This window comes from Peromyscus californicus, unplaced genomic scaffold (genome assembly GCF_007827085.1).
Source record: "Peromyscus californicus insignis strain IS unplaced genomic scaffold, ASM782708v3 Scaffold_17__1_contigs__length_78620276, whole genome shotgun sequence".
Lineage (NCBI taxonomy): Eukaryota > Metazoa > Chordata > Mammalia > Rodentia > Cricetidae > Peromyscus > Peromyscus californicus.
The window spans coordinates 65,567,862-65,589,341 of record NW_026294469.1 but is presented as its reverse complement, the minus strand read 5'-3'; the positions used below and the strand labels follow the sequence as shown (position 1 = coordinate 65,589,341).

Sequence of the window (21,480 nt, the reverse complement as noted above, 5' to 3'; positions counted from 1 at the left end):
TGAACTCACAGAGATCCACCTGCCTCTGCCTCCCGAGTGCTGGGATTAAAGGCGTGCGCCACCACCGCCTGGCTCGTTATCCCTAGTTTGAACAAATTCTATAGAATCTCTCTTTAAAAGTTATAAACAGCTGGACTACCAAGGTAGGCTACAAAAACAAAAGAACAAAACAAAATAAAACAAAAACCCCATAAACAACTGATGGGATCTGTTCAGTGCAAAGAAAAAAACACATTTATTTTTATACCAAGCAGAACTGGTCCAAATACTGCAAAGTGCTGTTGCCCTAAAGAAAATCTTTGGGCCAGTTCAATCTTTACCTGAAAGCTGCTCTTCCATCTGTAAACCATGAGTGGCTGTACCAGGAATCCAGATGCTAAATCCAGTCAGTCCTACCACCTTCGGTGTTCAGTCTAACTGCTCTTTCTTAAAACGATCTTAGTTTTAAGATCACCTCTTAACTATTTTAGGAAAATCCCAAAACTCCTCTCCGATGTCTCTTAGTCAGTCTCAAATCATTACCTGGAATGCAGGGGCGGCAGCTGAGTATAAGAACAAAGAGGGTGCACATGCCTGGGTAGGAACCCTGACTACATGAACTCGGGACATTTTAGCTGCTTAGCCTGTTTCTTCACTGCTGAGAGTATTAAACGCATGGACAGTGCTCCATGTTTGAAAAGGTGGGGTTCTGTATCTGAGGTTGAGAAGGGAGAGTACATAATGATGCGATAAGAGCTATAAAAAAAATCACCAAGATAAATACGAGAGTTGGGAATTGATAAAACTATCAAAGCATTTGTATTTGTGGAATATAATTAAATATAATTAAAATAAAAACTTGGTAAATATGATAAAACATGAGATTTCAAACAAATTATTCTCTTTGAGTTTTTCCAATAATGCCACTTGGACGCTCAGGCTTAAAACGCCTCCCTTTTCTTACAGTTCCCGACCTTTTGGGAAACCATTATGTGCATTAATAAATGATACTATTATTCATGCAGCCATTCTCCTATTAGATCTTCTGTAGGATCCCCATACCCTCAAGAAGTCCAAACAGCGAACAGCGGTGTACAAAGTGGTGTCCTTCGCCTCTTCAACCGATGTGACTTTACTCCCACACCCACACTGAGTTTGCTCAGCGGTAAGACTTCTGCTTCCCTCATGGGTGGCTGTCTAAAACTGCGGCATCCCTTACCGTTCTCCTTGCCTCTGGCCACCTCCTTTCGTGCTTAATCTCAGATACCATTTCCTCTAACCTCAACTTCTCTCCGGGCGTCTGGGCGCCCCCAGTATAAAGCCTACCAACCTTGCGCCACCCTGCTTACATGTCCCATTAAACTGCAGAGCTCTGAAAATGGAAGAAGGGCCGTTGCCTTTTCCTACGAGGACGCTCAAAACAGACTCTTAAATCAACTGAACTCGTGCATTTATCTGAGCTGGGAAGACTTAAGAGCAAGGACCTCTTTGCAAACTCCACTGCAATGGCTTCCACCTCTCGGGGGAAGGCGCCTCGGCCCCTGGATTCTGCCCTAACTCGAATTCCAGGGTCTGGGGAGGCTGGCGTCCGTCCTCTACGGGGCAGGACAGTAGAAATGACGACCACACAGGAAACACCCGCCTTGGCAAACAGCCCGCCTAACGCCAGGGCAAACCCTGGGAGACCGGTTCTGCGCGTGCGCAGGCCGCAGAGGGGCGGTCACCGGCGGGACGGGGAGGCCCGGCCCGGGCGGCGCGGTTCTCTCAGCGTGTCGCTGGCGTTTCCCCAACCCGCTCACAGGGAATGCAGCCTCCGGCAGGGGCGCGACCGCCATTCCCAAACCCTCCGCCTCCTGGCTGCGCGCGCCTCCTCACCCTCGCTGCCCCGCCGTCCTCTGGAAAGGCCAGCGCGTCACGGTGCACAACGCCTGACCCGGATGGAGTCCCGACGCGCCGGAAGTCCCGCCCTGCGGCCCCGCGCAGCGCCCGGGATTTCTGGTGCGCCTCCAGAGGGGAAGAGGCCGCGGTTGGCAAGCGGGCAGCCTGTGAGCCTGGGTGCGCGAGGGAGCCATCACCTCTGCAGTTGCTCGGTATAGAACCTCATACCGCAGCACCGTTGCCCAAACATAGCCTCCTCCGCCTATTCGCTTCCCTATTTCTTGTCCGCTTCAGAGGCTTCAGAAGGCTTCATAATCCTAACATCCCATGCCCCATGTCTCCTATTTTGGTACTTCAATAGCGTTGGCGTTTACTTGTGTCCCAGTAACTTCAGGCCTCTGCATCTTTCCATCACGCCATCCAAACCTGTGCCTTGGGCCTTCCTTGTCTGCTTCTCCTTCCATGAGAGCTCCCATGGGCCTTACCTGTTTTTAGGGGAGCAAGATCTTGGTCCACTTGCCTCGGCCCGCTTCACCGCCCCTTTCTGCACACTGCTTGTCTCCTAACGCTCCAAATGAATTGAATGCAGGCATAGGCATCCTTATATGTCCACTATGTGTGAGGGTTAATTTTTGTCAACTTAACTAGGTTTGAAATCGCCTAATGACATACCTTTGGGCGTGTCTATGAAGGTGTTTGCAGAGCTTATCCAAGGGAAGGACCCTTCCTTAAGGTAGGCCGCATCATCCTATGGACCGAGGTCCCAGGCTAATTACAAGGGGTTGGAGAGCAGCCAGCCGCGCGCCAGCATTTGCCTCTGCTTCCTGTGGGTGAATGTGACCAGCAGCCTCATACTTTTGTTGCCATGCATTTCCCCACTATGATAGACCATATCCTTAAACCAAAACAAACCCATCTTGAGTTGTTTTTGGTCAAGTACTCTGTCACAGTAGTGAGAAAAGTACTTAATACACCATGAAAATGAATTAACTTTTCAGGAGCAGTGTGAGGTGACGGTTTAGACATATGGAACCTCTTGTTGAGACTGCTGCTCTGATGCCAACCCACAACCCATATGCCACAGAGCGCCACGTTCTCTACGCAGTCTTGCAGTCAACAGTGTTACTGAGACAGATGAGGGAGACCCACCTCTCCTTGGGAAATGGGGTGGAGAAGTCTGTTAAGATCACTTTGCCTAGTAAACAGGCCTTACTGTAAGCACTCACTTTGTAACAAGCAAAGACCCTGTGGAACAGGCAGCTGTGAGCAGAAAGCCATCCTGACTCACCCTATGCCAGCACCAGTCATCCCAAACACTCCACAGACACTGTGCTGGTTGGAATGAGGACCCGCTTCCCCCATGTATTTGCATACCCAGTTGATGAACTGTTTGGAGGGGATTAGGAGGTGTGTCCTTGTTGGGGGAAGTTTGTCGTTGGTGGGCAGGTTTTGAGGTTTCAAAGGTCTGCCAGGCCGTTTCTCTCTGCCTGTAGCCTGTGGATTAGGATGTAAAGCTCTTAGCTACTGCACCCGCACCATGATTATAACAGGCCGACCCTCTGAAACTGCACGTAAACCCCCAATTAAATGCTTTCTTTTGTAAGAGTTGCCTTGGTCATGGTGTCTGTTCACAGCAATAGAACAGTGACTAAGACAAAAGTCTTGAGATGACAGCTGTGATGGCTATTATTGGTTATTACCTTGACGACATCTGGAATCAACTACAACTCAAGCTGAGGATACTTGAGCAATTTTTTCCTTTTCAGTTTTTTGAGACAGGGTTTCTCTGTGTAGCACTGGCTGTTCTGGAACTTTTGATGTAGCCCATACTGGAGGAACTTTTTTCTTAATTAAATCATTTGAAGTGGGAAGACCCACCTTTAATCCTGATCTTTTGAGGTAGGAAGATCCACCTCTAACCTGGGCCACATTTCTGCTCACAGCCTATATAAAGACACAGAAGGAAGTTGGTTCTTTTTGCCTGCCCGCTCTTGCTGGCAAGTTTATTCCTACACTGGCATTAGAGCCTGCTTTGGGAATCTGGCATGTACTAAAGACAAACCGAGACATCCAGCCTTGTGGAGTGAACCACTACTGGATTCTTGGACTGTCCATTGATAGATGGCCATTGTTGAACTAGCTGGACCACAGCCTGTCAGCCAGTAGGGTGTAAGCCACTCTAGAGAACCTTGAGGAATACACCACCACAGTGGTCATGCCTGAATACCCTACCTTCTGAAGGTGCAACCTGAGGCAGGTCTAGATGAGTTTGTACCAGGCATTTTGTTAAAAGCCTGGTGCAACAGTTGTGAGTGTGACTGACCTCAAACACAAGCCCCAATGGCTGTAAGCTGGTAGTAAGGGGCAAAGCTGTGACTGGTTCCAACATCCCTTCTCGGCTCTGGAAGGAGGCTGTCTAGGTTCACTGCATCAACAGGGAGACACTTTCCTGTGCTGCCTCTCCTAGTACTGCAACATGAGGTGTCATGAAAGGCTTCTCTTGAACAGTCTTCCTTCCTTCCTCCCTCCCTTTCTCCCTCCCTTCCTTCCTTCCTTCTTGTAGGGTGAGGTAGTAATGCCAACAAAGCAGGAGAGTAACAGTGGCATTTATACAGCTCAGCAGGTGGCGCGGTTGAGTTACAGAGGGGCAGCCAGCTGCAGCTAAACAGCTCCAGTGGCCAGAGCGAGAAAAAAGGGAAGGGCGGCAAAGAAGAGCAAAATGGCCGAATGCCAAGACAGATAAAAAAAAAATAATAAAAGCCTGTAAGGAGCCAGAGAAGATAAACTGTAGGTTTGATCACTGGGATAGTTCATGAGACCAGCCAAGTCTTTAAAGCTAAGAAACTCCAAATGCCTAGGCCCATACAAAAGCTGTAACACTGGCTACTGCCAAGGGCTGAGGCATAGGACTGCCTGGATGCTATGATGTCAAACACAGTCAGCGACTTTTGAATCTTGACTTTGCAGGCCCACCCCAGAGTTGTAACACTAAGAGGACTAAGGGTGCTGAGGCCCTCACCAAGTCTGCAGCCCTCTCATGCTCCTCCCACCTGCCTGCCTGCTCCAGTCACGGCTGCCTAACACCAACAGAAACAACCACTGTCAAAGACCAGCTCCTTGTGGAGCTTTACCTGTCAGAGCATCATAGTTCTGCTCCTTTCTAGTTTGGGACTGCAGTTCGTAAGCAAAGCCTGAAAACTACACTGTACTTGAGTAAAATTGTGTTGTAGATTTAGTGTCTACAGTAGTATCAAGGTCCTTGAAAACAGAGCAAGGCACAGACATTGGCCAGAGCACGAAGACCATAATTACTAAAACATTTGGAGTCTACGAAGATCACATACTATTAATCCTGAGAATGGACAAGGGGGAGGATGTGGGAGGGAATTGGGAATGTCAGGCTACTGTCGACTAGAAAAAGACACTGCAGTTTCTGAATCTCATCCACTCCAGGGAAATCAGGGCCCCTGGCCAACATCAAAACTAGATTATGAGCTTGGTCCCAGAAGCAAATGTTCTGGAGCGAGTGCTTCTTGCTCTCAGAACTGCTTTGCTACAGAGTACTCTGGTCTTGCTGGGCTCCGAGTAGAGTGAACTTGAACAATATTCCAAACTAAATCAGTGGAAAGGTGTGTTGTTATGTCTTACATGAACAGTGGGGTTAGGACCAAAGTCTCTGAAAATTTTGTATGACTCAGTACATAGGAATAGGAATGCCCTGAATTGATTGCTTTTTAAAGATCTGAATAGAGGCTCAAACTTGGACTTAATCATCGTCAATGTTTTAAAAAAATAAAACTTGGTGTGAGTCACCAAGACTGACCTATTAACTCTTAAGCTAGAGGAACATTCTAGTACCAAGTATGCTAGTTCCTCATAGAAGCCAAGCATTCAAAGGCATTTTCCTGGTCTAGCTGCCAGTCCTTACGTCCAAATGAAAGATCAGCCCTCTCCAAATGAGGCATGATCAGAAGGTCTTCTGCACCTGCTTCAGTTTTAGATCCTGAGTTGAGGATCCTCTTTATTTATGTCAGCAATTCAGTTAATTCACTGAAGAAGTAAATGAATTATGAATATTAATTTTATTACATCTCTATTCAGCAATTTTACAGTAAAGAACAAAACAGACATCAACAAATTAATAGTGCTAGGTTTATACTAAAGCACAAACCAAATGCTTGAGTTGAAAAGTCAACTTTATTTATAAAAGTTTTCCTACACAGAAAGATGCCATCCCACCCCTTTAAAATATTGTAACTGAAACATAATACACAATAGTTGCACAGTTTAAATCTTCCCATATAAAACTGTACTGTAGTATTATGGGATGAGCAAAGAACCTCACAAAGTTGGCCTAAAACATTAACAAAAGACATAAAAACAAACCAACAAAAAATAAACGTTATCTAGCATAAGTGGTCTACTGACAGACAGAATGAGCAACCAAGAATCATACTTTTACCATGCTCCTCCACTAAGAAATAGAAATATGACCTGGGAGCAGGGAGCACTTCAGGCCTGCTCCAACAGCTGACTTTGTGATTGTATGGGCTGATTTTGCCAACTAACAGTTATACTGATTTTATCAAACAAATCACTGTTGTAAAAAGGGAAGACTTTCTACCAATGAAAATACGTAAATACTCTGGTCTCACTGTTCAGGTCAACAGCAGCATAAAAAGAACTTAAAACCACAGTTACCAAACAACTGATTTACAGAATTAGAATTCTACCTAAAATCAGGGTACTGCCCCATGTAGTTATCTATACATTTCTTTATAGCAGAGATGATGTAGACTAGTTAACCAAAGAGCTCAAAATAAATTACCAAAATTACCAATTTGTCAATTATATGTAATTGTTCCTTTAAAAAACTCTTTAAGTTTATATAGGAAGTTAATTACTCTTAGTTCATACCTAAACGACAAGGAATTCCAAAACTTTGGAGAAAAGTCCATCCCTGAGTTGTGAGACAGAACAGTATCTAACAAGTCAGAGACGGCAGCCCTTTAACAACTTCTACCTTTTTTAACCATAACAAGTGTGTGCAATCCTGAAGCGTTCCTGCCTCTGATGATCTCATCTTTTTTTTATTGAAACTACAAGTGCAACATTAAAAAAATCAGATAAATAGAAACTGGTTTTATTTTCAACTTTACATTTTCTTGTCAGCTGCAAGATGAGCCTGTTAAAACATGAATATTCCAGTCACGATGGAAAGAGGAACTTCTGGGGCATCTCTTCTGAGTCTCTGGTTTCCCAATGTTCAGCCAAATAACAAAAGCAATACAATAGTAATTGAGTTTACTACTATCAGTGGCACTGAAAGAGGAAAAAAAAAGTTTGTTATAAAATATAACAAAAATAGAAGAAAAAAATTAAACAGTAGCAAGCAGCTTCCAGGGAGGATGGAAGTATCTAAAAATATGCCATCACAATCACACTGTAATAGTAATAATAGAGAAAAAATAAATAAGCAAATAAATAAATATTAAAAAAATAGTAATAATAGAAAAATACACTATCATAAAAACCTAACACATTTTTCTCTGTACCCCAAGCTGGCCTGGAACTTGCAACAACCTTCTTTCCTTGCCTCCCAAGGGATGAGATTATAGGTGTGGACCACCACACTGCATGTCTACATGCATGGAGGCATCTTTGGAGGTGCTGGTGCAGCTTTGGGAACACAGAGGAACAGGCACATCCACATGGCTGCACACTTGAGCAGAAATACAGTGCAAAGACAGTTCTGCAGTTCCATCAAGTATAAACTTATTAACAATGAATCCAAAGTTATTATAAAGATATGAAAAGTCTCTAATCTCAATTTTTAAATACAAGCTGTCTGCACTCTTTCTTGATTGAAGAATTGCTCCAAAGTATTGTCCAATACAATGGCAAATGCAGAACCTTTATTTCTACATTACAATGTGGAGTCATTAGTAACATTCCATCTCCTAGAAATCAGATGCAATGTAAGAAAGAGACCAGAACCCTTCAAGCAGTAAATCCAAGTTAACAAAGAGTTCCCACTACAAATGAGAACCCGATAGTTCCCACTCTCAAAAGCTTTGCTACTTAAATCCTACCACAAAACTGTACCTTAAAGTGCCCTGCACAGTTTTCTTCTTACCTCTCATCACGGTTCTTACAGATCGAATAAGGTTCATTAGCTGAGATTTAATCCCTGGCTCCTCTCCGAATCCGCCAATTCCCTGGTCTGTTCCCCAGCCAACTGTGCAAGATAAAGATGATTAGCTGAATTAAATGTACTATGTGCTTGTCTTGTTCCCTCATTAGTCATCTTTTAAAAGATTAGTTTGAGCCCTGTAAAGACATAAAGTATAAAGTCATACATCTTAAAGTTAAGATACTGAGTTTGGTAGTTTTTTTCCCTCTTTTGATATATATCATATTCTCTTCATTCCACTTTGAGTTTATAAAATAATCTGTAGTTCAAATGATTCCATGGTGTTCAATTCACCAAAGACGGTTACTGTCACAACCTAATTTTTTTCCCCCTTTCTTTAAAATTATCAAAGGAACCTTTTCAGTGCAGAACTGAAAATATGCTAGGGCAAAGAATTACTAACTCAATCAAAAAGTTAAATCAGCTGGGCAGCACTTGGGAGGCAGAGCCAGGTGGATCCCTGTGAGTTCAAGGCCAGCCTGGTCTACAGAGCGAGGTCCAGGACAGGCACCAAAGCTACACAAAGAAACCCTGTCTTGGGGGCGGGGGAATAAAGTATCTATGGAAATGCAGTAGCTGGGAATCATGTGGGCGAATTTTAAGGTGCAGTTTGGGCACGCCTTCAGAGCAGAGTTTTCCATTTTCCTTGATCATTCTTCATCTCTGCGTTGTGAGCCATTCTCTACAAATGAGTCTTTTCCCTCCTGTCATTTCCCCATGCAAACACTTTCATTGTTATCTACTAGTTCTTTTTTGTGTCTTTCTTCTAGAGACATGTCCTCATTTCAGCAATGTGTCCTTCTCCTGTCCTCATTTCAGGGCCACTGTTACTCTCACATGACTACAGAGTTAATTAATTCCTGGCATGCTAACCTCTAAACCTAAAGACGGAGAACAAGTCTCTTTTATACACGAGAGAACCAGGCGTCAGGAAACTCTCACTTCATCAGCTCTTATTGGGTTGAGAAAACAGTTAAATAATGGCTGGCTGCACTTCTGTTGTGGCATGAAACCAATTTCAACTTCAACTTCACAGAGCTGACTTTAGTTCCCACCCACCCCCACCCCCAAGCCTGGCCGAGGGTCTGCTTCCAGCCCTTCAGCTCTCAAGGGCATCAGCGGTTTTTCCTACTTCCACAGTGCATTCCATTAGAGTTGTTAACACCAGACTTTCAAGTTAGATGTCTCTTAAATCTCACTGTTTCAATCCCTTTAGATTTTCTTTAAACTCAGAATTCAGTGACAATGGTCACTGGACTGCAAACCCCTTAAACTGGCACTGTGGAGCATGTTAAGCACGCCCCCCCCCCCCCCCCCCCACACACACACACTAAGGGTCAATGGCCCAGCCAATTACCCATCGACTGTTAAAGGCAGTTTCTGATCTGGGTCTGACTGGCACATCAGGCCCAGGTACAGTAAACCCTCTTTCTCCTTGTTCCCCAAATCTCACTGATCATAGGGCCTTTCTTCTCCTTGGTTAGGGGTTTTCAAGAATTTCCCATTAGATTACAAATTCCTGGAGGACAGGGCTGTAATTCAGTCACCTATCTTCATGTTTCCACTTTGCCCCATACCACAGCAAGTACTCACCACATAGTCAAAGAACTGAATTACAGTGGACTGAGCTAATCTGGGATAATGGGAGATAAGATGAATTCTTGGCTGTGGAATTGAACTAAACTATAGTAGACTGAGTTAAAACCGAGAAAAGGGAAGATAATATGAAATCTAGGATCATAAAATCTCTGAATAACCCCATTTCTTTATTCCTAATACACACGAATTATACTATGAACAAATCCTTCAGCCACAGTTTTAGGGATGAGGCAGATGGTTCAGTGGGTAGAGCACTTGCTGTACAAGCACAGAGACCTGAGTTCAGATCCCCAGCTCCGACATAAACCAGCTGCACATCTGTACTGCCAGTGTTCCTGTGGAGAGATGGGAGATGGAAACAGGAGAATCTCTGGATGCTTAAAGACCAGCAACGCTGGTTTGTGCAGCAACAAACAGGACATCCTGTCTCAAACAGGGTGGAACACAAGGACCTATACCTGAGTTTATCCTCAGGTCTCCACGTGAGCTTGCCCTCACACACAACGATCAAAAAACAAAACAGACATTTTAAAATAACTTAAAAAAATTTGTTTATTCTATATACAGTGTTCTGCCTGCATGTATGCCTACATGCCAGAAGAGGGCACTATATCTCATTCTAGGTGGTTGTGAGCCACCATGTGGTTGCTGGTAAATTGAACTCACGACCTCTGGAAGAGCAACCAGTGCTCTTAAACTCTGAGCCATCTCTCCAGCTCCAAGAAAACAAACTTGAAAGATAAACCAAAAATAAAAAAAATAAAAGCTTTTAAAGAAGCCTATAAAGATGGCTATCTACCAGAGAAGAAATATGAGTGGGACAATTCCTATATGGATGTGTCCACAGACAAACATAAACATGACATGTGAAGGACCAGGGGAAAGAGATAATATATCACAGACAGTTTCTCTCTAAATGCTGCACAGGACTTCTCAACTGTTTTGTTCAGGAATTTGATATGCATTGGTGTGTGGTGTGCATGCACCTGTGTGCATGTAGAAACCAGAGGTTGACGTCAGGTGCTTCCCTGACTCTTCTCCACCTTGTATCTTGAACCCAGAGCTCCCAGATTTGACTAGTCTAGCTAGCAAGCTTGCTCCAGGCATCCCTTATCTCCACTGTCTCCACCCCTGGAGTGCCAGGGTTATAGGCCGGCCACCAAGCCACCCAGTGTTTTTGTGGATGACAGATTTAAATCAAGTCCTCAGGCTTTTATGGGAGGCCCTTTACTAACTGAGCCAACACTCCAGCCCCAAACAACAGGTCTTTGTGTTTTCTTGTGTTCTACAACCTTAATAAGCCTGTGGATTATTAGCCTCACAGCTTTCTAATGAACTGTTCAGGATTTTCTATGTACACAAGAGTATATGATCTGCAAACAGATAGTTTTGCCTTTTAAACATCACAATGTAGATCTTTTACTTCTTGTCAAATTTCCCTGGCCAGAATCTCCAGCACAATGTTAAACAGAAATAGCAAGAGAGGACCTCCATGTTGCATTCTTAGGCATAGAAGACGTACAGCTGTTTGAGGAATTTCCTCCTATTTTTAGTTTGATAAATACTATTTTTGTTTTCTGTGTGTATATGTACATGTATATGCACAGGCTAGAGGTTAAAATCTAGTGGCTTCCTAAATCACTACCCACTTTATTTGTCTTTATTTATCTGTAGCTTGCAGATTCTGTTAGAGTAGCTGGCCAGCAAGCCTCCTGTCTCTGCCTCCCCAGAATGATTGAGCTGGGGATCAAATTCTTATCTGCTTGCTTTTGCAGCAAACACTAGCAACTGAGTCATTCCCCAGCCCCCTTGATGAATACTGTTAACAGAGTACCGGGCTTTCTGAATGCTTTTCCTGTGCCTATTGTGTTGGTCATGTGACTTCTGGTTTTGTTTTGTTTTGTTTTGTTTTTGAGACAGGGTTTCTCTGTGTTGTTTTAGAGCCTGTCCTGGATCTCACTCTGTACACCAGGCTGGCCTTGAACTCACAGAGATCCGCCTGCCTCTGCCTCCCAAGTGATGGGATTAAAGGCATGCGCCACCACTGTCTGCATTATTAATATGATGAAATGTTGAACTAATCCTGCAATTCTGGGTAAATCCCATTTGGTCATGATAAATAATGTTTTTTTATACATTGATAGATGTGGTGATTTGAAAGAAAATGGCCCCCAAAAGGAGTGGCACTATTAGGAGCTGTGGCCTTGTTGGAGGAAGTATATCACTGTGGAGGTGGGCTCTGAGGTCTCATATATGCTCAAGCCACGCCCACTGAGACAGTTCACTTCCTGTTGCCTGCATATCAAGATGTAAAACTCCTGCTCCAGCACCATGTCTGCCTGCAGCTGCCATGCTCCCTGCCATGATGGTAATGGTCTAAATGTCTGAAACTGTAAGCTGCCACCTCAATTAAATATTTTCTTTTTATAAGAGTTGCTGTGGTCACCATGTCTCTTCACAGCAATAGAAAACCTAACATTACTAAGACAGAAGTTGGTACCAGAACTGAGGTATTGCTGTGATAGGCTGGACCATGCTTTTGTTTGAAGTAATATGGACTTTGGGACTGTGGATTAGAAAAGCAATGGAATGCTTTTTAAGTGCTCTTTGGGCTGTCAGCTCACAGATAAGCTTGGCCTTAGCTTAAGCCTTTTCCCAACTAGCTCTTATAACTTAAATTAACCTGTTTCTATTAATCTACATTCTGCCACATGGCTTAGTTACCTCTCCTCTGTACTGTATGTTCAACTTCTTCAGTATTTCGCTGGCATCTCTCACGTGCCTAGATTGATCCTGAGTTCCTATCTCTGCCTAGAAGTCCTGCCTATTCTCTCCTGCCTAGCTATTGGTCATTCAGCTCTTTATTAAACCAACCACAGTGACACACCTTCACAGTGTAAACAAATATCCCCCCAACATTTCCCCCTTTTTGTCTAAATAAAAAGGAAAGGGTTTAACTCTAACACAGTAAAACTATATATAATAAGAACAATTATCAGGTAAGAATTACATTCACAATGTCCAGTCCATTTGTATTTGTCAATTTCAGAGAAAGTACTCTATTATCTATCCTATCTTGGTGAGTACAAAGTTTTGTACTTAATTCACTTTCTATCATAATTTGTATTACCAACCTAGAAATATCTTTTTAGACCTTAAAACATTTTCCTAAACAACTCAAGCCTTTATGTCTCTCAACCTTATACATTTTACAACTCTTTTGTTTGTTTGTTTTAAATCTGGTAACAAAACTGTAACTATCTAATCTTCAACCCCATCAGAGACCTGAGAAGGATATAATATTACCTGAGTAAACAGGAAGCACAGAGCAAATAACTTTCAAAACTATAGGAATGAAAGAGACATCTGGCTGCCTGGATGGTCACCCAAGTTTCCACTGCAATGTTGGGGCATCCATCTTCAGCCTAGAGGTCTAGAATAGCTAACTTTTCTGTGAAGCAGGAATTTTGAAGGACTATCCTACCTTTATTGGCAAAGTTTGGCAGTCACCTTCTTTTGTGTCCTGAATACTGTCAGCAGCCGAGGCAAGGTCAGTTTCTTACCCAGAAGCTAGCCTTGCCACATTGAAAGCAAACTCTATATGGAGGTTCTCTGATGCCCATCATCTATTTTTTTTTCTTTTCTTTAAGTAGATTGGTGCTGTCAGGAGCAGACATATCTCAGTGTCATGAAAAGCCTTATGTTATTAAAACATTTTAAATGCCATATTATGTAGATCTCTGAAGTGTTTGAAGACTGCTGCTTAATGGGCCATACTAGTAGAAGCATGAAAGACAATGGTGCTGAGAATTATTTTGAATTGTGTGGGGCTGGCTCAAAAGGTTTCAAAGGAGAATTTTAGTATGTTGCCTAGAAACTGTTCTTTGTGATACTCTGGTGAAGAATGTGGCTGCATTTTGCCCTTGTCCAAAAATCTGCCTGAGGCTAAAGTGAAGAGTTTTGGATTAATTCCACTGACAGAGGACATCTCAAAACAGCCTAATATAGACTCTCTCATGTGGCTATTAGTGGTAACTCTGATGAAGATTTATAATGAAAAGGAGAAAGCTGAACAGGGTAAATTACAAAATGTAAAATTTGAAGAGAAAATGAGCACCAGAAAGTGGAATGGAGCTAAGTCTTCTGTTCAAGAAGATAAACAGATTGAGAAATGGAATAAAAGGAGTGGTGACCTCAGGGTGAGATCCCACCCAGCTAAGTCTCTAACTTGTGAAAAGGAATTATAGAAAAGCTTAGAGCGGGTGTGATGGTGCATGCCTTTAATCCCAGCACTCCAGGTAAAGACTGGCAGATCTCTGAGTCCAAGGCCAGCCTGGTATACAGAACAAGTTCCAGGATAGCCAAGCTTAGGCAGTGAAGGAAACTATCAAAACCAGAAAGCTGGTGAAGATATAGTTGAACAAGGAAGCCATGTTCCAGCCCCAGCAAGCAGCTGAACTTGGCAGCTTAGGCCATTAGTTCTGGCTTGAGAGATATAAGAAAGGGGATATGGAATCTGGCTCCACAACTAAGGAAAGCTGCTGAGGCCAGGCATGTGTCAGGGGTGTCCCTGAATGGAAGCCTAAGGAGGCCACTGCATGAAGCTGTGGATTGCCTTGGAGATCCTGAGATATTGGAGATGCTAGAGCCACAGGACTTCCCTCTTTCTCTGCTTAGATTTGAATGATGTTACGATATCTCACTCAAACATTTCAGTATATTTTCTGAATGCTTCCCTATATACAACTCTAATACTATCCTCCCTCTCTCTCTCTCTCTCTCTCTCTCTCTCTCTCTCTCTCTCTCTCTCTCTCTCTCTCTCTCTCTCTCACACACACACACACACACACACACACACATACACACACACACACCCACCCACCATGAATTCTAACTGGTCTACTAATAAAAACCTGGAGTAAGTACCATGGTAAATGCTGAAAGATGAGAGAGACAAAGTAACAAGCCACAGCCACACTCTTACCTTGCCAATTCCTCAGCCAAAAGAGGGGTGAGATTCTGTCTCTATGACTCCTCAGACTGAATAGCTGAGATCCTGTCTCCACCTCCCTGGTGCTAAGATTAAAGGTGTGAGCCACCACCACCGACTGGCTCTGTTTCTCTTTTAGACTGGTTCAATCTCATGTAGCCCAGGGTGGCCTTGAACTCCTGATCTTCCTGCTTCTTCCTTCCAAGTGCTGGGATTAAGGTATGTGCCACCACTGCCTGACCTCTATGGTTATCTAGTGGCTGGCTCTGCCCTCTGATCTTCAGGCAAGCTTTATTTGTTAGAGCATAAACAAAACACACACACACACACACACACACACACACACACACACACACACACACTTCCTTATTGTCATCAAGTACCTATTCAAATCTCATCAAATATTCTTTAGAGGCTTGTGGTGGCTGTTCTTGGTTGTCAACTTGACCACATCTGGAATTAACTAAAATCCAAATGGCTGGGTACACCTGTACAGGACTTTTTCTTAAGTCATTTGAAGTCAGAAGCCCCACCTTTAATCCAGATCTTCTGAGGAAGTAAGATCCACCTCTAATCTGGGCCACACCTTCTTCTGGCACCCTATGTAAAGGACATGGAAGAAGGAAGCTCACTCTCTTTACCTGTTTGCTCTCCCTCTCTCTGGGAAGTTCATTCATTCACTAGCATTAGAGCCTACGTCTTCTGTACTGGCATATACTGAAGACCAGATAACACATTAGCCTTGTGGACTGAACAACTACTAGATTCTTGGACCTTCCATTGGTAGACAGCTAGCTGGACCACAGCTTGTAATGTAAGCCATTCTAATAAATCCCAAATATATATGGGACATATATATATATATATGTTCTGTAAATTCTGTTCTTATAGACTCTCTAGTCTAGAGAATCCTAATATAAGGTCCCTTGTAACTACATTTTTAAAAAAATCTTTGTGTCTACGCGTGCATACATGCATTTTCATGCTCAATCACGCATCTTCATGTATGAATGTGGACTCACTGATGTGGAGGTCAGAGGACAACATCCTGTGTTGGTCCTTGCCTACATGGTCTCTTGCTGTTCACCTGGCTACTGAGTTTCCAGGGACTCTCCTACCTTCATCACTCAAATTGTTGTAATAGCAACTGTGACATACACTAAAAACATCTTTTCAGTTTTATACTGGTTTGGGGATCTGAACTTGTGGTCTCTTGCTTGTGTGGTGTTTTAGTCACTGTTCTACTGCTATGAAGAGACATCAAGACCAAGGCAACTGTAAGAAGAGAAAGCATTTAACTAGGGGCGTGCTTCAGTTTCAGAGGTTCAGTCCATTATTATCATGGCAGGAATTATTATCAGTCCATTATTCTCCAGCGTGGCTGCATGGAGGCTAAGAGCTACATCATGATCTGTAGGCAGAGACAGAAAGCCTGTACCTGGCATGGGCTTTTTGAAACCTGAAAAGCCCACCTCTAGTGACAGATTTCCTCCAACAAGCCCACACCTCCTAATCCTATCAAAGAGTCCCCCTCCCTGGTGACTAAGCATTCAAATATATAAGCCTATGGGAGCCATTCTTAAAACCACCACATTTGGCAAACACTTTACTCATGGAGACATTTCCCCAGCCCAGTCATTATTTCTGAACCAATGTCAATCGGTCCAGACGGACGTCACACCTTCCTTAAGAGAGCTTACACATCTCCCTAACCACCACCCCGCCTTCTTATGTTTTGCTCTCTGCCTCATTGTTAGCCCCCTCATCTACTCTGTTAGCACAGCTTATTGAAGAGAATGGGCTAGTTTTCATTGTCAACTCATATTTTCTGTCCAAAAGAAAAACAAAGGAACATACATCCTCATCAAACCACCCTTTCTAATGTAAGGATGTTGGGTGCTTTTGCTGTTTTTTTCCACTTAGTTCTCAGCCCATCCCAATCCGGACTTTACTCATGGATGTAACTGCTCCTTTAAAATCACCAACCATTCCAGTTACCATGACTCTCTAGGACTCTTTAGCTCTTACCTTACTTGGCTTCTCAGACACATTCCATTGTGGTAACATCCCTCCTTTTTTCAAAAATTGTCAGTTTTTCAAGACAGGGTTTCTCTGTGTATCTTTGGCTGTCCTGGAACTTGCTCTGTAGACTAGGCTGGCCTTGAACTCAGAGATCCGTCTGCCTCTGCTTCCCGAGTGCTGATATTATAAGGTGTGAGCCACCACTGCTCAGCTCAAAAACTGTCATTTTAATGAAACCCCACCGTATCTAGGTTTTCTGTTTTGATCCATTAAGCTTTCCTGTCATCTGTTCTACATCACTCAAACATTATGTACTACAGGAGATTTGCAGTCTTGAGTATCAATTCTGTGTGTTCTCTTTCTAGTACTTTATTTTTAGATTTATTTCTATTTGGCCTCATGTAGTGTGTGCAGTACCTGCAGAAGTCAGAGGAGGACGTTGGATCCCCTGGAACTGGAGTTACAGATAGCTGTGAGCCATCATGTGGGTGCTGGGAACAGAATCTGGGTGCTCTGCAAAAGCATCAAGCACTCTTAACCACTAAGTGATCTCCAGCCCCTTTTTCTAATAATTCTATCTCCTCACACAGCTTTATTTATCATCTGTACTAACACATCTGAATTTCAATTTCCACCCTGGTTCATTTCTACCATCTTCAATCCATCAACTATTATTCTACATCTATTTGCATACCCCACAGAAATCTCAAAGTGAGCAAGCCCAGTCTCATTCATTCTTGTTTTACCTGACCTACCACCATCATCCAATTTCCTCTGAATTTTTTTTTCTAGCACCATAAAGGTACTTCACTCAGTGGCTTAAGCCAGAAAACCAGGAGAATTTTTGGCTTCATCCTTTCTTCTTCATTACTAGTGTCCAACATGTTCTTTGTGTGTGTGGCTGGGAACAGAATGGACTTAACCTAGGGGCTTATGCACGAGAAGCAAGCACTCTACCAATGAGCTGTATGTCCAGCCATCTTTTTACCTTCTGAGACAGGCTCTCACTAAGCCGCCCAGTGGCCTTAAACTCACTTGGTAGCTCAGGATGGCCTTAAAATTTCAAGCCTCCCCAACAATACATTCTGCCTTGTTTTCTGGTCTGTATTAGTCTCCTGGGGCTACCTTAATAAAGCACCATGAACTAACTAATGCTTAACACAATAGAAATCACTTCCTCACAGTTTTGGAGGCTAAGTTCAAAATCCAGCAGAACTGGTTCCTCCTGAGAACTCTGAAGGATAATCTCATCCATGCCTCCAGTAACATCTATCTGGTAGTTGCTGGAATTCCTGGGTTCCTTGGCTTGAAATCAAGCCACTCCAAACTCTGCCTCTGTGGCCACACTCTCTTCTTAAGTGTGTGTCTGTGTGCTTCTGTATCTCACTCTCCTTATAAGGATATCAATGACTAGATCTAAGGCCCAACACTTCATCCAGTTATGAAGAGCTCAATTTGATTAAAATTTTCATATAAGGTCATAGCCATAGGTACCATGGAGTCAGAACACAGTTCAACCAATCACATGATCCTGAAGAGTTTTCTGTATAGTCCAGAGATAAAGAAATGGACTCTGAAGTCAGTTTGCTCAAGGGCACCACCTTCTACTCATGTGATCCTAGAAGTTACCAACTCACTTCCTGCTTTAGAGTCCTTACCTGAAAGCTGGAATAAAAACAGTAACTATATCATAGAGCTGCAGTAAGCTTGCCTTGCACTCACACTCACTCTCTCTCTCTCTCTCTCTCTCTCTCACACACACACACACACACACACACACACACACACACACACACACACACGTAAAACACCTAACATAAATCCTGCACACAACTACATAATTACTGATTATTATCAATATTTAGGTTGTACTCATCTACCTGCCCTATCTGAGAAGGTCCTTTCCAAATCCACTCCTCTCTCTCTCCATCACTTCTCCATACTGTACCTAACAGAACTTAGTAACATAAACCTGGCTGTGTCACATCCTTGGTTACAATATTTTTACCTACCTTGGTTTCCACACCAAAGTGACACTACTCAAGGCTTCGGCTTCCAAATTTTTCCCTATCTTTTGCTTTCAACTAGTTAATGTTTACTCACTTGTCAGACTTCAGGTCAGACACACTTCCTCCAGGCCTTTTCAGATTCTCATGTTAATATCACCCTACATCTTTCTAATATCTGGCACATCGTTGCTCATTTTAAATTAGATTAAACTCCATTTTAAGGGCAGGTGATTGGTGTAACCGGCCTCTATTACATAGGCCTGGCACGTATTTGTGTTCATCTCTTCCGAATAAATGAAATGCATCATTCTTGCCTGTGGGTTTGAGTTTCAATGATTCCAAGGACACAGTTGGTAGACTGAAAAAATGACTCACATCACGCAGTCCTGTCTGTTTTGCCCTATACAGCAAGAAGCAGCTGGACCAGGCTGGCATGAAGATCTGACAGTGAGGTCGAAGAAACCACAACGTGTGCGGGTCTTCATTTTTGTATTCCCGGACTCCAGCACGGTCCTTGGTACACAGTAGACACCCAATGGGGCGTGCTTATTGAATGCCGTGTTCCCGGAAAAGGAGTCCCTGCTAACTCCTTTTCCCATTAACCCCCAACTCCCACCAACCTCTACTGCTCTCCATCAGTCAGGCTCCCCATCAGTCATTCTCACAACTAGCATCCTGAAAGCGCCTGCACTCCCAGCTCTTAAGTCAAAACGCCCATGCGGCTTATCCGTCTATAAAAATCGGTAACCCCACCACCGTCAAAAATGCAAGGCTATGACTGAGCGAAATCCAAGGCGGGCAGGATCGAGTCCGGGTTCCTCCGCCGCCCGCCCCAGGCTCCGCACACCCACCCCGGCCCGCCACGCGGGGACGCCCCTCTCCCAGGCAGCCGCCCGGCAGTTCCCAGCCCCCCACCCCCGCCCGGACACTCACTGTTCTTGAGGAAGCGCTCCTCGTGCAGCACGGCGATGGCGTTCACGCACAGCAGGGCCGCCTGCAGCAGGGAGTACAGCGTGAAGGCCATGGTCACTCCACACAGTTCCCAGGCCCGACTGACTCCTTCCCGGACGCCGCCCGGGACGTGGCGCCGCCACCGCGCCCGGCTACGGGAGCCCGCGCGGCCCAAAACCTGCTCACCCAGGAGCCCCGCCCCGTCTGGCTGAGCCCCGCCCTCTCCGGCTGAGCCCCGCCCCGCCGTGCTGAGTCCGCCGCAGAGTACCGCACCCTGGGGGGAGCCACAAAACACTTGATACAGTAGTCATTCTTCACAGGCAGGGGCTGAAAAAACAGATGTAGAGTATCGCAGAATTTAAAAGTGTTCTTCATATTTGAAGTAAATATTTTTCTATTTTCCTGCCTACTTCTGTTTGTTTTTTTTTGTTTTTTTTTTTTTTTTTCCTGTGGCTGTAAGAACTGAACCACACGTGAAGCTTGTATTGTGTTTCTGTTGAACCCGGCTGCCCTACGTGGTCCCAAGAACTGTATGAAAGTTTGTGCTCAGATTTTACCCCTGAAGAAATGCAGACTGTCAAAATGAACTTGATCTAACTCTAGCCAGAATGTAAATACTACAGAATGGGAAAGCAAGCTCTTTCACCCAAGGCCACATGGAAAGACTTGAATATATTAACATTTCTAACTGTCCATGGCTGCAGCCCTATGATGATGACCCAGACAGCCCTCCTTGACAAGTGTCCAGTGCTTTGTGTCAAACGAGGGGGTCATGGTGGTGTATGCCTTTAATCCGAGCACTCAGGCAGAGGCAGGCAGATCTCTGATCTACAGAGCTAGTTCCAGGATAGCCAGAGCCACACAGAGTAACTCTGTCTCAAAAAACCAAAATAAACAAATAAACAAACCAATAAATAAATAAATAAATAAAGTCTCTCAAATAACAACAGAAAAGAAACTAGGTAATAAAAATGTGTTAGTCTGCATCTTTGAAGGTTGAGTGTTGTAAACTGGTTGTGGCTTGGTGCTGAACTTCTGATGGATGTTTGAGAAGGTTTCATGTATTCCTGTTAATCACCCTACCAGACGTTCCTGCTGGAGGTGAAACTGTTTTCACAAGGTCAGTGATGACTTCTCATCATTCCTTCAGGATGTTTTGTTTGTTTGGGATTTTCTCTCTGGGCTAAGAGACAACACAGTTCGTTATCGTATAACATCTTACCATAATTTCTTTATAACTGCAAATTTGGAGTCACTGTTTTTATTTGCTTAACATGAATCAAGGAATTTTTCATATTTGGTCTCAGGATAAAAGAAGGCTTTCTGGAGAGAAATAAAATTATGGGGTTCAAACTTGCCTTTAGAGTAAGTTCCGGAACTTGGTCCTTACATACATTAGAGATTACCTTATTGAGCCTTTCATTTTCTCTTTCTGTTTTAACTTTTCCTTGTATCAATGCCTTTGACTTAGAATTGCCTGATCTTTAACTTGAGGTTTCAGCTGTGTGATTTACTTTGGCTAAGACTGAGGAAGAGATAATACGCATGCTCTGAGCAGAGACCTCCAAAGACAGTACACGTTCCTGCCTTCTTTTTCATGCCTCGATATTGTCAAAAGGAAACAACAGGGCCATAGGCAGGACTTGCCTACACCAACCGCTCCCTGTGCAATCACAGAGCCCTAAGAATGGACACCGTAAGTCACCAAATATTAGGATTGTTTATTCCACAGCACTTTTAAAGCAATAGGCTTCTTTTGAATCTACACATGCTTACTTTATTCTAATGGCCCCAGTACATAGATATTCCCTGGAGTCCCACATTTAAGTCACTCATTCAGAGCTCAGTCATCAATTCTT

General features: G+C 43.7%; 2 protein-coding genes across 2 annotated transcripts in view; both read right to left on the bottom strand.

The window, feature by feature from the left end:
* The window catches only part of Hdhd2 (haloacid dehalogenase like hydrolase domain containing 2), a 29,609-nt gene extending 27,857 nt beyond the window's left edge, over positions 1-1,752 (bottom strand). The window contains exon 1 of the mRNA XM_052742579.1: positions 1,042-1,752. The gene's annotated coding sequence lies outside the window, so the exon portion shown is untranslated. The remainder of the gene's footprint in view (positions 1-1,041) is intronic.
* Positions 1,753-6,035: 4,283 nt separating this feature from the next.
* On the bottom strand, positions 6,036-19,791 carry Ier3ip1 (immediate early response 3 interacting protein 1). Its single transcript, XM_052742578.1, has 3 exons — positions 19,604-19,791; positions 7,994-8,095; positions 6,036-7,179 (listed from the first exon to the last, which is right to left on the bottom strand). Exons 1-3 carry the CDS (start codon positions 19,692-19,694, stop codon positions 7,124-7,126), a joined length of 249 nt encoding a protein of 82 aa, XP_052598538.1. The 5' UTR covers positions 19,695-19,791; the 3' UTR covers positions 6,036-7,123.
* Between the last annotated feature and the right edge of the window lie 1,689 nt (positions 19,792-21,480).